At 47.4% G+C, this 24433-nt stretch overlaps 1 protein-coding gene across 3 annotated transcripts in view; it reads left to right on the top strand.

The window, feature by feature from the left end:
- The first annotated feature begins 6693 nt into the window (after positions 1-6693).
- LOC144734253 (rho GTPase-activating protein 20-like) overlaps positions 6694-24433 on the top strand; it is a 42943-nt gene continuing 25203 nt past the window's right edge. The window contains exons 1-4 of one of the 3 annotated variants that reach the window (XM_078616375.1): positions 6697-7173; positions 11689-11759; positions 17036-17287; positions 19071-19217. In XM_078616375.1, coding sequence (XP_078472501.1) covers positions 7102-7173; positions 11689-11759; positions 17036-17287; positions 19071-19217 — 542 coding nt within the window. In that variant the 5' untranslated portion in view covers positions 6697-7101. Of the gene's footprint in view, positions 7174-11688; positions 11760-12243; positions 15221-17035; positions 17288-19070; positions 19218-24433 lie in introns of those variants that run through there. The other 2 variants (XM_078616377.1, XM_078616376.1) reach the window with 2 other exon arrangements.

Consider the following 24433-nt stretch of genomic DNA (forward strand, 5'->3'; position numbering starts at 1 on the left):
TTTTCCTTTCACACGGTGTACTTTTGATACAAATGTATAAAAACAAACATTTCCTCGTTTTAAATTAAGTTCGTTCTGAGAACAAACACTGTTGTGAGATGGGAAACGGCAAGGAAATCCTTGGCAGAGATCTTCAACCGACGTAGTAAGGCAGCTGGAAATGTCGACGTTGTTTTATGCAGTATCAGGGAAACCCCATTGTTAAATGCTTACGGTAAGTGCATTGAATGGAATAACTGATTTCAACATTAGGAGGAAGTCATAACTGGCTTCACATCACTCGTGTTTAGTGCGAGTGCTTTTTATACAGCATATGCTCTGCAAGTCAACCTGTATCGCCACATAAAAATATGATTTAGTCTTAATACTTTTGGCCTTTCGCACGTGTTAAGCAGCTTTTATTTAATTGTGTAAACGATGGATCAGTTTTTCCCTCTAGGGCTCATCAGCAGAGTCCCGCATGCAAAATACCCACTGATGGTTTATCCGATGTTAATTGTCCTATACACCAAGGTCCATCTGCATGATAATATAACGTGTGTAAAACCACCAGCGCACTGCAGTTGATTGTTCTGGGTAATAACCTTCATTTCCATGTGCACATCAAAAATAATATACTGCAGGTAATCAGCCTGTCGGCCTTCCAGACTGGTCTAAACAAATGGTGCTGGTTGACAAATCGGCACGCCCACGAGGACACGAGACCAGAGGGGTGTTTTTTTATTATCAAGTTACAGATGCAGAAGAAGACTTTCGATCTGTTTCGCTGCAGTGGTCGGGGGTAAGCTTTTATACAAGCTCCACTTTATTGAAACACGATTGCAGTGTTATCGAGAGTTATAATTTTAAATGTGCATGTGCAATTCCTTAAGTTGCCAAACTGTATCAACGCACGCACGCCCACCGACTTGTGGACTGCAAGATTGATAAAGGTTTGCACAACGGCCTGACTGCTCATCATCGCTGTGTCACTCGGTTCACCGCAGAAGGTTTGCACAACACGTCCCCTCCGGGCGGGCCTGAACACACTGCTGGTGTTGTTTGTGATCGACTTTGATGCCAAAGACAACGCTCAGTCCTCTTGACGATACACCATTGATGGTGCGTGTTGGCATTAAGATCGGAATGGTAAAAGTGGCAACGTGGGTGTCGTGTATGAAGTGAGCCACCGGTTAAGGAGAAATTCAATCTTTGCTCATTCGCATCGCGGCTAAACCTACGGACACTTTATGAAACGTTCGACTGGAGACAAATTTTCGGAGTGGTCAAACGTGGTACGCTCGTGGCTGGTGGCGAGGTATAACCTGCAGTCTTAAGAAAACTTTGCGATGCATGCGGAAGGGTTTGACATGAGCTTCCTTGTGTAATGGCAATAGAGCCTGCATGCGGTGTGAGTGGACTAGTGGCCACGGGAGGTAATGACGGGAGTCAGCCTGCAGTGCAAATGCACTAGTGGCCACGGGAGGTAATGTCAGGGGAGTCAGCTGTGAGTGCGAAGGGACTGGTGGCTACGGGAATGTTCGAGAAGGGAGCGTGGTCAGGCGACGGAAGGGGACGGTGGAGTCTGCCGGTGGAGCGAACGTCCAGAGTCAGTGAGAAGGTTCGAGAAGGGGGGCGTGGCCTGGTGTTGGTATAAAAGGGGGAGACGCGCGGGAGACTCGGGGCTGTCGCAGTGGGGGTCTTCGCCTGATGTCAAGTGGACGTGTCTTCAATAAAATGCCATCTCAAGAGAAGTGTGTCAAGTCGTCATTACATCTTGTATTCAGTGTTCATTTCAGTCAGCATTTTTATTTGAGTATTTTTGTTTAGCCAAGACATACGACTCTGGATTTCATTTTGGCAGTCTTAGTCTACCTAACTAAAGCAGTCAAACACCTAGTCCACGCTGAGTTATTGTTGGCGTGGGGGGCACGCAATCCCGCAGCCCCCAAAATATCAGTGAACAGTAATTATTTTATACGCAAATAGCTCATTCCTATCGTCTTCCTCGGTGCACTGCCGTATTACAGCAAATGCTGTAAATAAATGAACACATTCATCAATAACACGTCCGCCAAAAAAGAAAAAAAAACACGAGATATCAGACTGGTAAATGTTCACGTCCTCGCCTATTATATATTATTCCTTTTAGGAGGGCAGTGTTAGTGTGGTGCTGAGTTGTTTTATTAGTTATCCTTGCGCATCACTGTATGTATTATGTATGTTGAACTTCGTTCGCACCGTACGTAGCCAACCTTGCAAACGCGGCGTCAACAAATTAATGTTGTGTTCCAAGTTAGGGCATTGACTGTTGCCACACTGAGCTGTAGATGGCAGCATTGTTAAACTCGGTTATTTAAAACGATGGAGAGTCGTTGGCTTTCGTTTTATGGCCACTGCGTTCAAGCGTGTGCCAAGTACTAGACTCGATGCATGATATTCTTGGTTCTTTCGGTGAAGTCATCACGTAGAAGGGAAATAATAAAATAATAAAAATGAAACATAATAAAATACAATTCTCACGACGTTTCGGCCACAACGCAAGCAGCCGTCCTCAGGTGAAGAACAAGCCTGTTGGAAAGACACCGTCTGAATGACGCTGTCTTTCCGACAGACCTGTCTGAATGACGCTGTCTTTCCGACAGCCCTGTTCTTCACCTGAGGACGGCTGCTTGCGTTGTGGCCGAAACGTCGTGAGAATTGTATTTTATTATGTTTTATTATTATTTTATTATTTCCCTTCTACGTGATGACTTTACCGAAAGAACCAAGAAGATAAATCCCTGCAGTCACGAAAGCTTTAAATCGAAAAATTCGATGCATGATATTCCCGTTTTTAAGGATTCATCTTTCATTGATCCTTCTATCAAAGCCTTCAGGCTGGACACATGCTATGAAGTCGATCAGTTTGCTTAGCCCAATGCTGGATAAATAAAGGGCTTAATTTTGAATGCATTTTGTGAAATAAGCGATCAGAGCCAGAGAAATGTGGCGTTCAGTTGGAAGCTAACTTCATGACTTGATTAATTAATTTCTGATGACCAAATAAGCAGAAATACACCCCGTCTTGTCAAATCTCGAGAGCTAAGCAGTGCTGAGTCTGGTTAGAGCTTGAATGGGGTCAGTAGCAGATGGCCGTGCGACAAAATCCATGTTTGTACTCTACTTTACTTACACATATGTGATCTCCGCCTTCACCGACTTACACTGACCAGGGTAGTGAAGTATTGTCAAACAACCCTTACCATCCAGCATTAGATTTCTACCTGGGAGTCCTACGCTACAGTAGCTACATTCTATGCCTTGGTTTCATTTGAGGTTGCGTCACCGGTTGAAACTCAGATTCTCAGTCGTGTTGCCCTGAGGCTCTGACATGGCCAGTGGGAGTCCTCTTAACCATCTTGGCCACAGCATTACACCGCTAGACATTGACTACATCGCCTGGTGTACAGGAGGTCGTGGTTTCGATCCCAGCCCTTAACGCCTGCTGTGTATTTGGAGTTTGCGTGACTCTCTCCTCGTGGTTAGCGTGGATTTTTCTCCGGGTCCTTCGGTTTTTTCCCTCCACATGTTTAATCAACATCACGCGGTTAGATTATTCGGTTGCTGTCAATTTCCGCACAATACGCCACTTCGTTCGGCTATCATTTGTAGCCAGGTCGCATCTGAAAAACAGCAATATGGCTCAGTGGGCATTACCTGGTCAAAAGTTGCCAGTGCTTTCGCAACCGGGGGGTGAGTCGCGCAACAGTTCCAGGTGCGTTGCGATATTTTCGGAATCGCGGAGAGGAAATAACCTGAAGACTCCATAATACAGGGTCTTTTTGGCGTTAGATCGCGATCTAACCCCCCCCCAAAAAAAATCTGTGTTATGAATGATATTGGTCGCGAAAGCCTACGTGTTAAACTAAGCTGAAGCCTCTCCACACCGCACTAACCGTCAGCCCCCGGCGCTCACAACTTACTCGGTCGGGAAAGCGGCGATTGGGCAAACAAACGGAGAGACGTGCATAGGCACAGACAGAGACAACAAAAAGATCCACCCTATAGTCTTAATAGACTGTTGGGGCAAGTGCTGTTGGTGAGCAACTATGAAGGCCGGCACGGCGCACGAGGGGGTGAGTGGCCAGCACCACGCCCGGCCGCCTTTGTCTCCCCAGTGGCGATGTTTACACACTGCACCAGGCACTCATTTGAGGCTGAGTCGACCTAGGGGATGTCCCGAACCGGTTCAGATAATCGTCACCGGTTTTGGCCCTGAGCGGGAAGCTAACTCGGGTGGCCAGGTTCGTATCACAATGCGCTAACAGCCACACAATCGCTCCCCACACACAGAGGCATACAAAGACACACACACAGACACGGACAAACACAGAGACACACATACACAGTGGCATAGAGAGACAGACACGAATACACACAGACGCACTCACGGACACGGAGACACACACGGAGACGAATACACTTACACGCAGACACAGAGGTACAGAGACACAGAGACACATGGAGACACTCAGGCACGAACACGATTACACATTTGGACAAATTCTTGTCACGAATTTTGGCAGCGCGCCAATTTATTTCCCTGTTGTCCATAAGATGAGCATCAGCAAGGGGTCGTGGATTCTCTCTCGGCCACAACGCAATCCCACCCGCTCACTCACTCACCCACAGCGAGGTTAGGGTTCGGTGTGGCCGCGCAGATGGAGCAAGGTCGAACGTGATCCGTGGATTGAAAGTGGTTGAGGAAGCACTTGCCCTCTGATCCACTTCTTCAAGTGGAAAGTCACCAAAAGAAGCATCAAAAGGGTGGCTGGATATTGAGTAGACGGACTTTTTGAAAGTCGTAAGCAAATCTTCTTGGTTCTTTCGGTAAAGTCACGTAAAAGGGAAGTAATACAATAATATTTTTATTATTATTTTATTACTTCCCTACGTGACTTTACCGAAAAAACTAAGAAGATGAATCCCTGCAGTCACGAAAGCTTTAAATGGAAATCGTAAGCAAATGTCACAATGCAAGTCAGCGAATAATTGCGCATATTAGTCAGAGACATGCGGGGAGTGGTCGTGTAGTGGTTTAGCGCGCCGCGCGACAAACCCGGACCACCCTCGTACGGTGCTGAAAATCTGAAGCGGTCCTGGCCCTCCCCTCGGTAGACTCAGCCTCAAATAAATAGTGCTGTGTTTAAAGCTGAGCGCTGGGGAGTCAAAGTCGGCTGGGTGTGTGCCGTCTCGGCCTTCACAGGTGCTCACAAACAGCACTTGACTCAGCAGTCGTGTTAAGGATATAGAGGGGATATGCCAGCACATGTTCCTCAATGCACATGCAAACGCTCTCCCAAATCTGCATCATTTTTACTGCAGTGCAGTTCGCCAGATTTCATCGAAAATATCGTGTTTTATACGTTGGAAACACTGATTTGTGAGGGTCACCGCGATATCGTTTTTGACGATACGATATCAGATGTCACGATATGACGATTATCGCAAAACTGCATCGCTTTCCCACGACTTTATAATTGTGTTTCTCAATTTTAATGCGCCCTTTTGTGCTTTTGTTATTGTACTTCAAGGGCCGAATATGGATTGTTTTAAACGTTATTCAACCTCCTTTCACTCAACATAAACCTCCCATAAGCATTGTTAATCATTAACATCAATAACTCTTATCACGCCCATCATCCTGTCAGTTGCACGAATGTAATTATAATCAAATACATTGACGTATTAAACTGATGAAAGTCATACAATGCCCTTGCTTATTACTCCAGAGCAATATTTTACAACGCATTAATTTCACGGATCTATCAGAGTATGTGCAACTTTATTTTCAGAGTTGTTACATTAACGTAAATATTTTTTTCAAGAAATTAAACATTAAAATAGAGCAACGAGCAACGCCGACATTAGTAACAATATTAAGCGAAACAGATGATTAGATTATTTATTGGTGGCCCTCATATCCTAGGATAATACATCATTTGTACGGGCTTACATTACGTATTTCTGCGACAACCCGAGTTCCAGTTCGGGGAGCAGTGCTCTTGAGTAGGAAGCGGTAAACCACACTGCCATCTCTGGCCAGATCGCCTTCATGAATGTAAAACATAAAGATACCAGCCACGGCAGTGCGATTGTGGACATGCACCCCAAACCGTGGACCATTTAGTAAACCCACTGTAGCCTTTGCTCCTTCAAGATTACACAAACTCTCTTCTTAAGCCATCTCGTGGCTAGCAGACCACGCCATTTGTGTCTAGCTCCTAAACATGTTGTCATACGCAAGAATAAGAATGCTCTCTGGACAATGTTAGTCTGTGTGCAACGTAGGTCTATGGGACACATAGAGGAACTAGCAAAACTACACGAGCAATCAACTCCTGAAAGTCCTCTCGTCGTGGCGAACAGACCTCGAACTTGGCATCTGACCCCCCCCCCCGGACTTACTACGCCTGCCAATTCGCAAGCATAGACACCTCTGGGCGTGGATAACGTTTATAGCAGCCAGCTGGTAGCATGAGCAGCTGGTGGCTGGGTATGTAGGTAAGCAGGCAGGCGGGAGGACGTTGTTGTTGTTTCACTCGTCCAGTCGTTTCTCTCTCATTGGGGAGGGGTGGGGGTTGCGACTTTGCCTGTGGTTGGGGACTTTATGGGCGTGAGGGTCTGCGAGCGAGAGGAGGCAAGGCACAGAGAGAGAGAGTGGCGATATCTGCAGCGGGCAGCAGGGTGGACCGCACAATGTGCGGGGCGAGATAAAAGTCGCCGGGCTTCCACGCGGACTGGCGGGGTGCCGCTCGGCTCGAGGCGTTCCACAGTCGCCAGCGAAGGGGTCGTGCGTTGTGCGCGCGACGTTTCCCGGATTCGTTGTACTTGGTTCAAGTGTGTCACAGTGCCCCCGGGGATGTGATTGTGCGTCGTTAGTCATCGTTTTTGTGTGTCCCAAGCGATTTGGTGCGGTGTGGTCAACACTGTGCCGTGTGTGCGTTTCCACCACCACCACCACAGTTTTGTCATCCGTGTGGATGTTTAAGCATAGTACAGTACTGGAGTAATACTCGTACAGAAATGGCCCAGAGTGTACGTGTGGATACTTTGTAAACAAAAGACGTTGATGTCCATATGGAGGTGCTGGTGCCTCTGGATATGCATACGTTAAGCAGATCTACACATGGACACAAGATTACAAGCAAGGTGAGAGTGTTCATTATTATTGATATTATGCATCACTTATACAATGTTCTTGGGTCTTTCGGTAAAGTCGCGGAGATAGATTCAACGAAAATAACAAAATATAACAAAAAAACTACGGCGCTTGCGATCGAAACGTAGTTTTTTTTGTTATTTTATTTGAACCTATCTACGTGACTTTACCGAAAGACCAAAGAATTTGAATTCTTGCAGTCACGAAAGCTTTAAGTCAACACTTTTCCAATGTCCACAACTTATCATATTTAACGCTTATTCTAATTTCCAGAAAGGCATGTTGTACAAATGCAGCATTTACCGACTACCACTTAATAGTGGATGGACCACGGCTGGTGATAATGATGATGGGTAATCATTGCTGCCAAATTGCATCTTGGTTACTGTATTATGACTTTAAATCGGGTCAGATTTTGTGAGTTTCTTGACAGCGTCCATTGCCAATCCACTACTGAATTGTTACTTGGAACCTGATGTTGTTTAAGCCAAACGCCGGCCTCGACTCTAGGGCCATGTGGCGTAACAATGCCACCACATTACCGTTGTCTATATTATCTACGTTGTTAAATCGCTAGGGAACAACATTGTTTGGAGTGGGACGGTAGCCAACGAGCCAAACAAATTTGTGCTTTATAGGCAAAAAAAGTTTGCACGGCGGTAACTTCACGTACACACACAAGTGTCACGCGAAGCGTGTTTATGTAATGGTCGCGTGAATATTCTGTCACTCCCAAATGCGGCTGAACAAATTTTGTTTTGTGTGTTCGTCTGCCAAGTTCTCGCGCGTACAAAGCCTAACTGCGATGTACGTTCTAGGAAGAGAAGCGTAGTAGCGACGCGACCTATACCCATCACGACAAGCGTGTTCTTGCTGCGTGAGCTCTTAGCCACGGCATGCCTTTCCCAGATAACGACAACGAACAGCTCGCTGGCAAGGGCCGTGACAGATATAAAAAATAATTTCCGTTTGTGGGAAAGTAGAAAACAAAGAACTCCGATGGTTAATGGGCTTAGGAGACGTAATTATAGAGCACATATCAACACAAACAGCTTAGTTGTCATCTGCATCATCGAATGCCAGATGAGATCGGGTTACCCAGATTGACAACTTGAGTGGTTTCCAATTAAGTGGGCGAGCTTGGAGCGCTGTCACAAGCTAACAACGCCACTTAACCGGGTACAACTGTAGACTACACGGGAGGACACGTTCTTTGTGAGGGTGTCTGCGAGTATGACACTCAAATGAGTACCTGGTGCGGTGCGTAGAAAAATGTCCACTGGGGAGACAAAGGTGGCCGGGCGTGGTGCTGGCCACTCACCCCCTCGTGTGTGCCATTCTGGCCTGCGTAGGTGCTCGCTAACAGCACTTGCCGCAACAGTGGGTTAAGGCTATACGGGGGATCTTTGTCTTTGTCATTGTCAGGTGGTTAGCGCACTGCGCTACAAACCCGGCGACCCGTTGTACATATCAACAAGTGTGCACCAAAACATTAAATTATAATGATCAAACAGCTCAGTCGGTAGAGTGGCTGTTACCCCCCCCCCCCCCATTGGCAGAGTTGACCTGGCTCCATCATCATCACCACCACCCCTTCAGGGTTGCCACGTTGAGTAACCGCACGGTGAGACACTGAGAAGGTGCCTGCAGTGAAGGATGTTGCAGAGTGACGTCTCGCGACGTGGAGCCACAGCCACACGTGGAACACACAGTAAACACGTCGACTGTGTCTACCACCGTATACCATATACCTGTCAACACCTTATCAGTGGCCTACTTTATTACAGATCAAGTAGACCTTATTGCTCACCCTGTGCCCCTTATGAATCTCAAAGTTCATCCTGCAAAGCCCCATCACAATCAAATAGACCTGAAAACTCACTTTCCCTGTACAAAAACCACGGGCTACACCGCGTGTGTGTACGCGCCGTGGGCTTTCGCGTGTTCGGCCTCCATGCGTGTTCGGCAAGAGCACACGCGCGCCTGGAGAGAGGACGCCACCATCGCGGAGATGAAGCGATGGGGTCGGCTGCGGGAGCGAGACGGACGGTCGCGTCCCGAGACCGCGAAGCTCGTCCAAGAGGCAGGGGGGGGGGGGGTACGCCCGGGAGATGGAGCGGTGAAATCGGGATCATGTGCGCGAGTTTAGTTTTGTTGTCCTGTGCTGAGTGCGTTGCTCCTTCCCCCGCACCTCCGCTCAGCACGGTTGGCTACGTGCGGTGCGAAAGAAGTTCAACGTGCACCAGGTGTTGGGTGGGTGGATCGTTACACTGCGGAAATGTATTTAAAGATGCGTCGACCGCATGGGGGAGGCCTTCATCCAGCAGTGGATTGGTCATGGCTGCTGGTGGCGATGGTGGATGGGCACCCCTGTATTTGTGAACACGTTGTATACGATGAATTGTAATGTTAACTCGCCGATAATTATATAATCTGGCTGTCCGCTGATGGTGCTTGTTGTAAATACTGGCGAAACGTCGTACTCGGATTGTAAATGTGTATTTGCTCTCCAACACACCGGTGTGCTGTACTCATAACGAATTGGCATGTTCTGTGAACGTGACAAACCTTATTAATTGGCTGTGTCGGGTGATGGCGGGTTTAACGACACATTTATATTTACGCGATCTAACCCCAACAAAAACTATATGATGGAATATAATTTCCCTGTATTTTAATTATGAATTATTGTGCAAGGCATGCATTTGCATTGACGTCATTAGGTGTTGCACTAAATAAGCTGTCGTATGGAAAACCATCTGCGTGGATACAATTTGTGGGACTGCAGTTTCTATGTTATTTTATTATTTGCCCATTCCACATATGATCACGTGACTGGGAATGCATCCGACAACGTCAGATCTCCGAATGCTGAAGCCTGGATCGCGCTTGGATGGGTGATGACCATGTACAACGGGGCATCATAGCTTTTGAGACTATATTGTGAGCAGTATAAATTAGTGCGGCAAAATGCCATTGTTGTCATGTGCGGTACATGTATGCTGTCATGTCTATGCTGCCCGGTTTTGCCAACCCGCAAGTAACCAGCGTGGTGAAGTATAGTCACACCGTCATGGCGTGGGGAAGGCCTTCATCCAGCAGTGGATTAACAACAGGACTGTACATGGAGAGTACTGTTTATTCAAGTGGTCTCTTAGTATTGTGTCACGAGACATTAATGTTGGCTGAAAGCAACAATCCGTCACCCCATGTCAGGGTTACGGGCCTGAGAAAGTGATGTTACAGAACGACTTCTGAGGGCACCTCAAAGGCACTTTTTAATCCACCACTTTTTATGCACTCGCCTTTTGCCCGTCCAAGGACGAGTGTGTTTCAGTAAATCTGAAACTTGCAAGCGAAAAGCAGACCGCGACGTGAGATATTCATTGCATCAATTCGCGTGCAATTTGTAAGGCCGCGGTGACACAGACCTATTTCATTTTAAGGTTATAATCCCTTGTTCATCATGACGTCCTTTTTACTTCGATGTCTCAACAGCGTCACGGAGATCGCGTGACGTAGTGAGGGTTCTGCCTTTGTAGTGAGGGTTGGAAGTTGACGCCGAGGAGGGGGGAGGAGGCGCCTCGCCCCCCCATGTGGAGTGACGTCAGCCGCTAATTAATATTGATGGCAGGGGTGTCCATTTGGAAGACGTCACCTGCTCATGATTATTAATGAGGGGTGCTACATGTGGAGTGACGTCACCTGGTCACCTGCTCATGATTATTAATGAAGGCGCAGTCTATGTGGAGAACAGGAGAACGTCACCTGTTCATGATTATTAATGAGGGGGGCTGGTCGACGTGGAGTGACGTCACGCGCGGGACACAGACATTATTGGCTCATAGCAGTAAATTCCTTGCAAATATTGATTGCCCCGTGAAGATGAGTGCTAACAAACCAGTGAGTAGTTTTCTGTTAGTCACTATCTACACCAGAAGCTAACCCATAATTTATTCCCAGTGATATGCCATACAGAACCATTTGCTACACACTACGATGCACGTGTGCATAGTAAAGGTGCAGCCCTTCAACTGCTTTCCCGCGCCTCTGCTGACGGAAGGGCCTCCACTTAGAGGCAGATCTAGAGAGCCCCTGTAGACTCTCTAGTGTGCGTTGGTCTTCTCTTCCATGCTGGCCAGACAACTTGGAGGATATCGGAGTAACCGCACTTTACCCTACCAAAGGCAACTTGCCAATGGACTAACTGTGGTGGTACTCGAACCGGCGACCTGACGATCCCAAGTCCAGTGCACTGACCACTGCACCGCAGCAGCATCCCAAGAATACAGGACATGCTCCTTAGGCCTCCTCTCTGAACATTTGTACTTGTCATAATGCTACCGGCGGCTTGTACGTACGTACATTGAGCTTCTTTCGCAGCATACGTAGCCAGCCGTGGTAATCGCAGGTGCGGGGGGAGAAGGATGACGAACTGCGTTGGCTCCTGTGGTGTTGGTGGTGATGCGCTGCCGTGCCGGTGTTGTCTGCGTTTGTTGCACAAGACGAGGAAGATGCTGCTGCAGCGCCGGAAATCGGCACCCGCGCTCAACGACAAGCGCTACGCCGGCTTCAGGCAAGCCTCTCCACGCCGTCACGCACATCACACAGCGACCCGGCTGGCCACCTCCAATTTAATTTCGATAATTTGCTAAGTCTCCATCTCGTCTGGGGACGATTAGTCTTATTGAGCCGATTGATTGGGCGGAAAGATGAATAATGTATTAGTTTTTTTTATTCAAGAAAAAATGCGTGGCCACTAGCTTGGCAGTGGTGCAGAAGCGTAGGTCGCAAACACTTAACACTGTCGTCACTAACTCTGCCCTAAAATAGGAAAATATATTGAATTAACAATATATATATGATTGGTGCTGTTTTTCTTCTTGGTTTTTTCGGTAAAGCCACGTAGAAGGAAAATAATAAAATAAAACAATAAAATAATTCTCACGACGTTTCGGCCACAACGCAAGCAGCCGTCAGGTGAAGAACAGGTCTGTCGGGAAGGTGAAGAACAGGTCTGTCGGGAAGACAGAGTCTGTCTTCCCGACAGACCTGTTTAATTTTTATTATTTTGTTATTTCCATTGTACATGACTTTACCGAAAGAACCAAGAAGATGAATCCCTGCAGTCACGAAAAATGGTGCTGTTTTGTTTCTTTAAATGACACGTGTCATGGTTGATTACTCGGGGGCCCCTTTAAAAATGGCGGCTTCCTTTGGAAGCCACGCTCGGCATGACGTGTGTCCGATGATGCCAGTGACGTGATCAAACGCCCACCCATCACCTCCCGACCAGCGGCACACATGGCAACGGACGGACGTGAGAATTTTTGTTCCCAAATATTTTCGTGTTATCCGAATCAATAATCAGTAGAGTAATCGATTAGGTAAATAATCTGGAGTACCCAACTCTGCGTTCCGTTGACAGCCAACTCGGGTTCAGTTAAGTGCACTTGAGTTGACTCGACTCGAGTGGCCTTTTCGTGGTGGTTACTTGAGTTCGTACTCGGGTTCGTAGGCTCGCGGAAATATACGGTATGAGAACGCGCAAAACTACCGCAATAACATATTTAATTGTAACCGCCTTTCCGTTCGTTATCTCCACGTAACGGTGAAACAACTGAATGTCTTGTCGGCCATTGAGGCTTTTGGACTTAGGTTAAACAGCAGCATGTGTTTGACCAAGAACATTCCGGAGCGGCCTCTTCCTGCTGGGTCTCCCGATGATAAAGCGCCCTTAAACTGCGTCATTTGTATGGGTTAGCATTGTCGAAGAGTTCTGGTAGAAACGGGAGGTTATGAGTTGAAGTCTCGGTCAAGGTCAACCCAGCCCACTATCTCATCCCTGGGGTCAGTAAATGAGTCATATGAATAGACTGGCCACTGCCATAGGCACGTGGAGTTCACACAATCATGGCCACAAATCAAATCCGTCGGCATTCTTTCATACAAATAGCTCGTGAAGATCATTTGGAACAGAATAATGAACAAGGCTAACCGACCAGTTGAACAAGCCAGATCCATACTATTAATCAAATGCAGGAAAAGACCAAATCAATGGAAATCAAATAACATTATTCATAGCCACTGCAGACTATAACTTGGCATTTTACTCTGTAGAAAATGATGCGGTCGTCCAAGCTCTCAAAACCATGGCTTAAATAAGTAAATAAAGTGTTGGGAAGTTATGAAACAAAAAACATTTTGTCTCAAGCAAATTGCATATCAGGGGGGAAGTCAGGCAAGGAGATACGCTGCTGCCTCAAAGTTATTCACGGCAACATTATAAGTTGTTTTGTGAAGAATTAGTTTAGAGCTACGAGGGCAAACACAAACGTGTAGCATTATGAACCATCTCATTTGCTGATAACAAAACAATCGTCAATCTGGCAACCTTTTGGGAAAACATTTCTGGGGATTGATCGAAGAACTCGGTTATGAAGGCCGTCCAGTTGGGCTCAAGATGGAACCGCTTCGTGGAACAAATGAAGGTCATTGTTGGAGGGCCGCACCGAGCACACCACGTGGCTGGGCCTTGAAGGCATTTCCGGATCAAATTGGCGAAGTAAAGGGGCGGATGAGAACAAAACATCTTCTTGGTTCTTTCGGTAAAGTCAAGTAGAAGGGAAATAATAAAATAATAAAAATACAACATAATAAAATAATTCTCACGACGTTTCGGCCACAACGCAAGCAGCCGTCCTCAGGTGAAGAACAGGTCTGTCGGAAAGACAGCGTCTGAATGAAACACCACCAGGCTTGGAGCGTATATTTAAGCTGGGTTGGAGGGGGAAGAGCGCCTTGACAAAAGAATTTGCAAATCAAGAGAACAAAACACTCGTTTATTTTTTTATTTTACCATGGAAGGGCCACTGAGCGATAGAGCTCTTTTTCAGAAGCGAACCCGTCACAGATTATAGCTCAACGAAGTGGCTTATCACGTGGAAATTTATAGCTGCAAAATTCTCTAAACGCGTGTTTCTAAATGTGGAAGGAAAACCCGGAGGACCCGGATACAAATCCATCGGATGGGGGGGGGCGAGAGCGACGCAAACTCCAAATACACAGCAGGCATCTGGGTTGAGATGGAACCCATGACCTCCCGTATACCAGGCGAGGTAGTTAACTTCTCGCCACCGTGGCGACATGTTAACAGGTTGGGCAGTTTCTTAAAATAAAAAAACTTGAATGGTAACCATGAATGTGTATGGCTGAAGCAGAGTTACTTTTAAACTGGCTTCTTCATTGACCAACAATCGACGTTACCTTCTTCCTCAAAGAACAGCCTCGACCGGGTTTTGGGTAAGAGTGAGTTGATAGGGTTGCAATTAATCATATTATTGTCAGCGCAGCAGCAGCTCGGTTCAAATATGAGGCCATTTCAGCTTAATTAGGATTGTGGCAGCGGTTAAGTTGAAACACGTAGAGAAATAATTAGAATTGTTGCGCTTGATTGGCGGATTGGATGAACAAAAAACTCTTATTGCAGCCTAATTATCCGCTTGCCTAGAATTAATAAAGTACCGCAGGCAGATCCATTAGTCAAGTTAATGGTATATTTAAACCACGACAAGCATTTTCATCACTAGTATCAAGACGACTACATCGCCTTGTGCATTTTTACACAGGGTTATTAAAGGGTGATTTAAAGGCAGGCGAGTGGCTTATAATTCTTCAAATGTGTCTTTTGTTGCACAGTTTGCGCCTTGATGTGTGGCGAGCTCGTTATTCTTTTTTTTAGTTTTTATAAATCCTGTGGCTCTTGGGGGCGGTTAGAAGGCGGTTTTACAGAGAGGCGTTGTACCCTGCCGATAACCGGCCTCGCACAAGGAAGTCACGTTCCTGCAGGCCCCGACAGAAACGCAATCGTGAACGTTTGCCCGACGCTCCCACATCTGCGCGTGCCTGCCGTCGTTTTGAGACGTTCCCGGAGCCGTTTGCCGCCATGTGTCGCTCCTCGCACTGAACGTTGCTGTTCCCTCACTGGATTTATTCTCGATCGATCGATCGGACGAGAGTTGCCTTCATTACGATGAGGTACGTCTGAAAGTTTGTGGGGGGGGGGGGTATTCCTCGCTCATTATCGTGCTTTTTTTTTTTAAGGAACAGAGCTGTTTGTTAAATGGATTTGATCAAAACATTATGGAAAAAGGCAAAGGTGCAGCCCTGCAATTGCTCGTCATTGCTGGCGGAAGGGCCTCCACAACAGTGTGAGTTGAGGGCCCCTCTACAGGGTTTTCTGGCCTAATTCACACTATCCAGATGTGGGAATTACCCACACTATCCCATCTAACTTGTCCTGCCAAAGCACAATGGGCTGAAGTGGCCAAGACAAATGAGTGGTGTGTCGTTTTCATTAATCCCGAGGAAGCCCAGCTATTTAGCACTGCAGTCAGCCAATACAAATATTGCATATTGGAAACACAGGTGTCTGTGTCAGTGTGGCTTTCTTGCATTACCCACATACACAGAGTCTTTGCTAACCTGGCGCCTTTCGCAACCAAACCTTGTTACTCAACGCGATCATAAAAAATAAAATTATGCAATATTTAAAAGGAAATATTGACACTTGTTTAAACAAATATCAACATTTTTTTGAATGCCAAATTAAATGAACACAAAGCAGATATATGTGTATATGTCATAGTTTTTAAAATAAAGTTAAACTCTGTGCAGTTGCGCAGTCGTTTAAAAATATTGTTGTACAAGACTTTAATATACCTTGTCTGAGTGTACACATGTATATATAATGTGTTAGTTTGCCAGTGGATTTGCACAATAGATTGTGGGAAATTACAATGAAATCCCACACTTTTCCGTCTGCCGCTGAGTAAAATAAGATGTTGATGTTTTGACTGATTCCTTGCTGAGAAAAAAAAGATCTTCCTTTCTGCTGCTTTGTGACAAAATCCTGTTTTCATTTTACTTCACCTCTTACTTATTCCATACGCGTTATATGTAGACATGAAATATGCATGCAATTCTCATTTCTTTAGCATAATACTTCTGGGCTTAAATTATCACCGAATATTTTGCGGGTTCCTGGTCGACTGGAGGAGGCTGCATAGTATGAGCAGCCTCAGCCGCCTCTGAGTAGTATACTGGATGTGGTGTGCAGGGTGCTGAACGTGTTTTTCTCTCTTAGGCAACCAACCCAGGCAGACCCAGCTGAAATTAAACCCCGATCACACTTGCAAAGCATTTTGCGTATATCTGTACATTTGAAACGGCTGCACTAGAATAAAATAAACAACATTCGTTTGCGACGCACCCTTAACGTTACAAACATCTCAGGATTTAGAATTACACCCAAAGCGTGGCAGGGAGTGGGAGCGGGAGAGCATGGTAGCAATGAGCGGAGTCCAAAGGCACCGTTGACGAGGTCGGTTCTGTGGAGAGGCTTGAAAGCAAGAGAGAGAGAGGGGTGGGGGGCACATGGAGTGAACTGAGGAGGGTGCTGCGGTGATGAGAAGTTCACTACCTCGCCTGGTATACAGGAGGTCATGGCTTCGATCCCAACCCAGACGCTTGTATATATGGAGTTTGCGTGTCTCTCTCCCCCCGGTCGCTTGGATCTTTCTCCGGGTTTTCCCTCCACATTTAGAATCAACATCACCACGTGTTTAGAGTATATGGCTGCTACACAATTCCATGTGATAAGCCACTTAATTGAGCTATAATTTGTGGTCAGATCGCTTCTAAAAAGTAGTTGTACAGCTCCGTGGGCATTACATGGTAAACAAAAAGGTAATTCCAGAGGGTGGGAGGCCATAATGGCTAAGAGAGAGTGGCCACGAGCATCATGATTTGCTAATCTTAACTTCTTTGACCTTCTGATTAATTCGCTTGCAGCGACGGCGTCCTGTCGCAGAGCTCGCCGCTCCAGTTGGGCCCGTGGAGGCTTGGGGAGGCCGGGACCACGGCCTCGCCTAGCAGCCCTCTCCCCAACAGCGTGAAACCGCGCTGGACGGACCTCCTGGCGCCGATGCAGCCAGGGGTGGACGGAGTGCGGCTCGTCAGCCACGTGACGCTGCACGTGGGCCTGCAGTCCCAGGAGCGGTGCCTCATCCTCTTCCCCAGCACCTTGATCGTCGCAAAATACAAGTAAGCGAAGCTGGTCATTTCGGATTGTGGTGAATTTGTTTGTTGTTGTAGCCTCTAGAAGCATCCAGCAGCATCCCGCCTCGTGTGATGTTACACCGAGGCAGCCCAACAACCGCTTATTTCTACTGGCGCGACGTAGTTCTGTTCATTCAATCGCGTTATATCTAATTCGCATCCGCGTTATAAAAAATGTGTTCCCCAATAAATCCATCGCGTTGTGTTAAATTCGCATAATGAAAACGTGGCGTCATAGGGGAAGTGACTGTATGTATGTGTGTATGTATGTTGAACTTCTTTCGCACTGTACGTAGCCAACCATGCTAATCCGAGGTGCGTGGGAAGGACAACAAACTAAATGCAAAAAATCACTTGTAAGGAAACGAGTTGTCAATCCGAGTTGATTTAAAAGTGCATAGCTCCCTGTGGCTTCCTTTATATCGGAAGGAAGAGCGTTCCAGACGGCCGCAGAAGCGCACCTCAAAGCGCCGTGTGACGCGGTGCCCGCCATCTTGCTGCTGCATTGTTCGTCTTGACCAATCATCTGTCCCTCATAGCTATCACGTGTCCCACCTAAGCTCGCTTACATGTGAACAATGACGTGTTCGTTCCTGTGCTGTCTCTCAATGCAATTCGAAGCTTGCAATCTCGCCATTGAATTTGGCTTCTGAGCACCAGTCTTTTCAAGTGGGATGGTAAAGCGGCAAGGTCAGTTAATTAGAAAATATTACATTATTCTGAATAATTAATACTCTGATGATGTCCATCAGGGAGTCAGTGAAGTCCTTTGCGAAATGCTGACCATGCGGTAGAGAAGATTAGGCTGCACGAAAAAACGGGCTGTGTAAGGAACGCAAGTCACCGCATCGACCTTTCATAACGATGACGATGATTAAATAAAATTGGGGCATTAATCATTGGCTCATGTTAAGAGCATTGTTGCAGGCTAAGATGTTCAGGAATTGTGCTCAGCACTGTACCACCGGGACGACAAAACAAATGATAGTGTGACCCTGAAATCTCTGCCAACTCTGCCAATTTAAATCTTTTTATAATGGCGTAGCAGTTTCTCAAAGCTAAAATTAGAACAAAAAATGTATTATATTTTTTTATATATACTGCGTATATAAAGCACTCTCATTATCTTTGAAAATCGGTGTGCACGAAAAGGGTTTAAAAATCTGCAGCTTTTTGCTTCAATTGTTTTGGTTCACAGCAAAAGGTTAAAGCCGCAGCCATGCAACTGCTTGCTCGCTCCACTGCTGGCAGAAGGGCATCCACCAGAGGGAGCTCTTGAGAGCCCCTGCCAGCACCGTGCTAATCGCACCTCCGATTAGCACGGTTCGCTCCATACAGTGTGAAAGAAGCTCTACGTACATACATACTGAAGGAGGGTGTTTTTCCCTAGTCTTCCACACTGGTTCAACATCTTTCACCCCACCACACGACTCACTCTGGTGATCGACTCACTCCGGTGGACACATTTATACTGCTCGGTGGACAGAGGCGGGGGAGTTAGAAGAAAAAAAACTCCTGCTGGGGGATCCACCCGGCCAACCTCTGGATTGCGATTCCATTGCGGGAGACCATTACACCTCCACGGCTGTCGTAACTCGCTGATCCACCCATACTGGACGTCTGTGAAAAAAAGAGCTTCTTGGCTCATCGGATTCCTCCGGCCTAAATAATCATCTCTGATCCTGAGGTCACGGTAATGGCGCTAACAAGGGTTTACAACAACAACTGGATCCCGTGCGTTGCCGGTGTTGGGGGACGATCTCTGCAGGTCGGGCGGCGTGAAGCCCAAGACGGCCGTGCGTCTCTGCGAGATGTGGACGGCCTCCTGCCTGGGCGACGTGTGCGAGGCCACCGTGCCGCCGCTCGCCTCCTTCGTCATGGGGTGGCCCACCACCAACCACGTCGTCACCTTCAGGTTTGGCGACGCTCACGGAGAAACCCGCCGCGTCCCTGGGGATCTCATCCGGGACGCGCGTTGAGCTGTCGGCTCCCTCACATCGTCTCGGTTGTTTTTTTTCAAGGTTTTTATTATCTGGTTTTTACGGCTTTTTTTTTTGGGCTTCAAAGAAATTAACGTGAACGCCATTGTGTACTGCTACTGCTGCGTTCACATACACAACAACAAAAACACCCTCAAATACCCATCCCCTGCGTCAGCCCCATCACACACGAGAGCATCTTCTGTGGCCCAACGCGTCAAAAAGAATGGAACGCTCCCCCCCCACCGTCCCCCCCCCCACCATCCCCCCCCACCATCCCCCCCCACCTTCTTGTTACCTCCCGTCAACTGAGCGTGGCGAAATTCCAGCCAAATTATAACATCTCCCTGCCCACATTTACACTCAATCACGAGCACCGCGCACACAGTGAGCGGCGGCCTCACTCTCTCTGATGTTTGCTACTCCAATAGGCCCCCACTTACGCCTCTGCCATCCCCACCCCCTACTCGGACAGCCCCTCCCTTGGCCCGTAGCACGAGTCGAGCACTAGGCCAGAATTGTCAAACCGGGGCAAATTTCCGCCCGTGAAAATGGGACTGCCAAAGCCGGGATATACCTTGCCACGCTTTAGCTCACACCGCGTGAGACCAGGAGTCTAGTTGACGGATTACTCTGGGTTTCTTAGCGGTTACAGTGGGTTGTCCTATTGACTTACCCCTGTCCATAGGAATGTGGAGTCTTCACTGCCAGGCTCGGGGTTGTAAACATGAGATGAGATACCCTGCCTGTGTTCACTTGATTAGGATATCACTTCGTCTTTTCACTCTCGAATACGTAGTTCCAGTTTTCAGCGTTTGATTGTGAATAGCTAAGGAGAAGTTTGGTTAACCGCAGTCACCCCTCGCAGTGAGGTGACGCACTGAGAGAGCCAAATTACGGAGAATCGCGTGTGAATGTTCACGTCTGTAGTAATAAAAACAACACACACACAAAGTGGTGGGAAAAAACTGTCAGCGGCCGTCCACTTCTGCCGGCCACTTCGTGGCTCTTTGTTCACCAAGTTTACCAAACACAGGCCCCACATGCCAAGCGACCGGCAACATCAAACAGCACTCTCCAAGAAGATTTATTGAATGACGGATGATCATTTGCTTACATTTGAGCCAGGTTTATTAAAATAATTTGAGGAAAAAGAAGCGATGGGTGGGAGTGGATCGGTGTGCGGGAAGCAGGAGAGGTGTTGCTGCCGACAGCGGGCATGGTGGTTCGAGGCAGTCAGTCTGGTAGACCGTGTTCTCAACTTGGGTGGAAGAATCGATGAGCGAAGCTCATGGGAACAGGAACCATGATCGTAGCGATAGAAGAGTGATGAGGCGAATGACCGCCCGGTTGAGTGGATGACCGCATGGAATTGGAGTGAACAGTCTCGTTTCTGTATATGCATTGCATGTGACCAAATCATCACCTCCGATTAGCACGGCTGGCTATGTACTGTGCGAAAGAAGTTCAACATACATGCATCCACACTCCAGGACGCGTTCCATCTTGGTAACACGTTAATATCAAATTGGAGTGGAACAACGCGGACGCCCAGACAAACACATCATTCAAGACCCAAACATCTCACCTCCTGGCTTTCACTTCGTTCCTCAGAGTCGCCGGTGGTGGAACCATCAAGGGCATCAGAACATCAACAGCCCACTGCGCACAACTCCTTCACGATAAGAAAATTAAAGATACGAGCCACAGTAATTTAATTGTGGCCATGCAATCAAAACTATTGACCGTATAGTAAACCACTGTAGTCTGTGCTCCTTTACAATCAGAATATTTATTTTATACCGGAGGAATCCGATGAGCTATGAAGCTCTTTTCCACAGATGTCCAGTAGGCGCATGGGGTAAGAACGTTGTTATAACAACAAACAACACAAACACACGATGTTAGTGCAAAGTACAAGAAAGGTAAACAAATCACCCAAACACATTCAACGGAGGAGGAAGAGCAAAACTACACATTCTCTGATGCAGGCCTCTCGTGGCTGGCAGATCTCGACATTGGCATTGAGCTCTTGAACATATTGCCATCGTACGCAGGAACAGAATCGTAATATCTAATTCAATCTCAAAGCAAGTCTCCTTCTCCACAAGCTGTCGGGATATTCACCACCCCACTGCGCCGCTCAGTGCAGATCCGCTGTTAAACCATGGAAATACTTTGCCTTGGGTCAGTTTGCGGTTAATTAAATTGTGTTCTCGCCATCTGTGACGAATCGCATCCTGCAGTGGGCACGCTGTGGTATGGCGAACGTTGATATCTTCGTTACGGATCAAAAAGTTGTTTTGACAAACTCTCGCGCTATTTTTCGCTGAAGCTAAACCATCTTTTTCCTTATTTATTGGTCAGGAACAAAACAAAAAAAGCAAGCCAAAACAAGCATTCGTCTTCGACGGATAAGTTAGCCTGACCTTTTTACGTATGATATTTGAGTCTGCGGTAAATATTTTGGGTGCGTTCTCACTTGTACGGCGCACACCCTCCAGCGTAAAATGCGCTTGCCAAGTGGACCGGGTGTGCTCATAACGTATCACTTATCACGGTTTACTTTCACGTTTCTCTCTCGGAGCGCCGATCCACCAGAAATCCATGTCATGCGACTTAATTACACTGCCGCGTTTCTCTCAACCGTGAAGGGAATGGCGTTGGCACGTCTCTGCCCTTGTAAACGTGTCCGTCTGTCACAGCGGGCGGTTGCTCTCTGCCCGGGAGGGTGTCGGGATTGGCGATGCGGTCATGGAGAAAATAAATGTTGGAAAGAAGCAGTGAGAGAGACGCACGCTTGAAATGACATTGAGGAAGAGAGAGAGAGACGGAGGGGCACGCAGAGATGAGAGAACATACCCCGGTTGCCTTTGTTTATTCAGAATCAGAATCTTTATTTAGACTCCAGGAGGAAATCCGATGAGCCATGAAGTTCTTTTTCACAGATGTCCAGTATGGGACAGGTCAGCGAGTTACAACAACAATCAATACAACAAAAACGATAGAAGTGAAAAATAGAGAGAAAGTTTAGATCACTAAATATAAATACATAATAAATAAATTGATGTTTGCCACGCTTGGGCAAGGCAGCAAAAACAACAACAAAACATTTGCAGACCTCACCAAGATACCGCCACATAGCAGTAGCAGTCCCTCAATCAAGTGGCACATTCACATTGCACTGTCCATATTACACAGGTCGGGATCACAGTTATCAATCACTTGCGCAAATGTGACGCCGTTCAAAGCTTGTGCAGGGCACACATCGCGAGAAGGGATTGGTGGCGGGCGCTTTACGCGGGAGAACGCGCCAGAGAGGATGCGTCGCTGCGGGGATGCAGCGATGGAACGAGGTCCTGTGCAGGCGTTGCATCGCAGGATTCGTGAGAGATGGTGGCAGCCTTGGGGGCGAGCCTTCATCCAGCAGTGGATTGACCATGGCCGACGAGAATAATGTGCGCGCAACTACGGCACCGAGTGGCTTTCTCTTATTTTTGCCGGCAACATTTGTCCACCTGCGTTGGCACTGCTGGCTTTTAGCGCCCGTTCATGTGTGTATGTTGAACTTCTTTTGCACCGTACGTAGCCAACCGTGCTCATCGTTCAGAGGCCGCAATATATCAATGGAAGTAGCCGCAGTGTAGCGGTGACAATTTTGAAGAGATTTTGGAAAGGCAGGCTCTCAGTTTGGTAAACTTTTTTTTTTTGGCGATAGCCGGTGCACAGTATACAGCGTCACATGGCCCATATTTCGTTTTCATGGCCCTTAGTTGAGTAAACAGCGTTGCCTTCTGGGTCACAATCAGAATGTCTGCGGAAAATTATCGGTCGTGTGGGGTTTTTTTTTTCTCGGGACCTACTCGGGGTTCGAGAGTCTGCGGCTTGTGACGTCAAAACTTTACCGAAATCTGATCCAAACAAAGCGAGGCGAGGCGGGGTGGGTTGGGCTGTCGTAAAAAAGAATCGCACGTCAAAGAGAAATATCCGGCGGGCCTGTAAACAGAGCCCCGGGGGAATGGAAGGGTTCAGCTGTAAAGAAGATGAAGTTGCAGAGAAGGATCAGTGCTGGGGGTGGCGGCAGTGGTGGCGCTATCCGAGTAAAAGCAGCTCGATGGACTGCGGGCTCACGAAAATAGATTGTGGGTGAATTAAATACCAGGGTCGTATTCAAACATTCGTATCAACATACTCAACACATGCATCGATAGTGCTGCTTTAAAAGGAATACTACACATATGACAAATGTCACTTCAGGCATTGGCCCCCCCAGCAGAGAAATATTATTGGCTAGTTTGCCCAATTTATATATGTGGTATATGTGTATTTTTTTCACTTTTAGTTGTTAGCGCATGTGCTGAGTTGTGTTTTTTTTTGGTGTTATGCGCCACTGCCAATGCATTGTTTGTCCCATACCAGTAACGAGGTAATCAACTTGAAAAGAAAAGGAAATGCCCTCATCTCGAATCTTGTCCGCGTCTCTCTCCTCTCACCTCAACTCATCGCCACCTCTTGCCGATAGCTCTTCTGTCTTCTCACTAAGATTTTATGATTTTTAAGGGTAGTGGGGCTGGGGGGGGGCTAGCCCCCCAAAAGGAATCTCTGCCTTAGGGCCCCCGATGGGCAACGCGCAAACACCGCGTGTGTCAGCTGCTGCCCGCCCCAAACGGTGTTTTTGCGAAATCCTCCTCCTCCTGACTCGTTTTTTTTTCTCTTCCCTCCAAAAGCAGTGCTACTTTAGAAATGTGGACGTGAAACGGGGCTTCCTAAGTAAACAGCAGCAGCTGACTTTTTTGTTATTTTTGATGAGATCCCATGGAACAAATTGCGCCCACCCCCACCACCTCCATCGCCACCGCCGTCTCCATAATAGGAAGAGAAAGTGAACCGACTCCAAGAGCAACATCGCCGGGCTCCGGCATTCCGCGGCGTTCACGGATCGAGCGGCGTTGCGACTGTCGTCTGGTTTCCTGCGATAACGGCGGGACTAAAAAAAAGTCCCCCTGGGAAAGGGGGGGAGGGGTGGGGGTGCGAGGCAGGGGGGCACTGGGGGGGGGGGGGCACGAGGTGGAAGAAGAGTGGGGGGGGGGTAGCAGCAGAGAAAGGGCTTCAGGGTTCAACAGGACAGGTTTCTGCAGCTGCCTGAATTTCC

Source organism: Lampetra planeri, chromosome 50 (genome assembly GCF_965212315.1).
Source record: "Lampetra planeri chromosome 50, kcLamPlan1.2.h2, whole genome shotgun sequence".
Classification (NCBI taxonomy): Eukaryota; Metazoa; Chordata; class Hyperoartia; order Petromyzontiformes; family Petromyzontidae; genus Lampetra; species Lampetra planeri.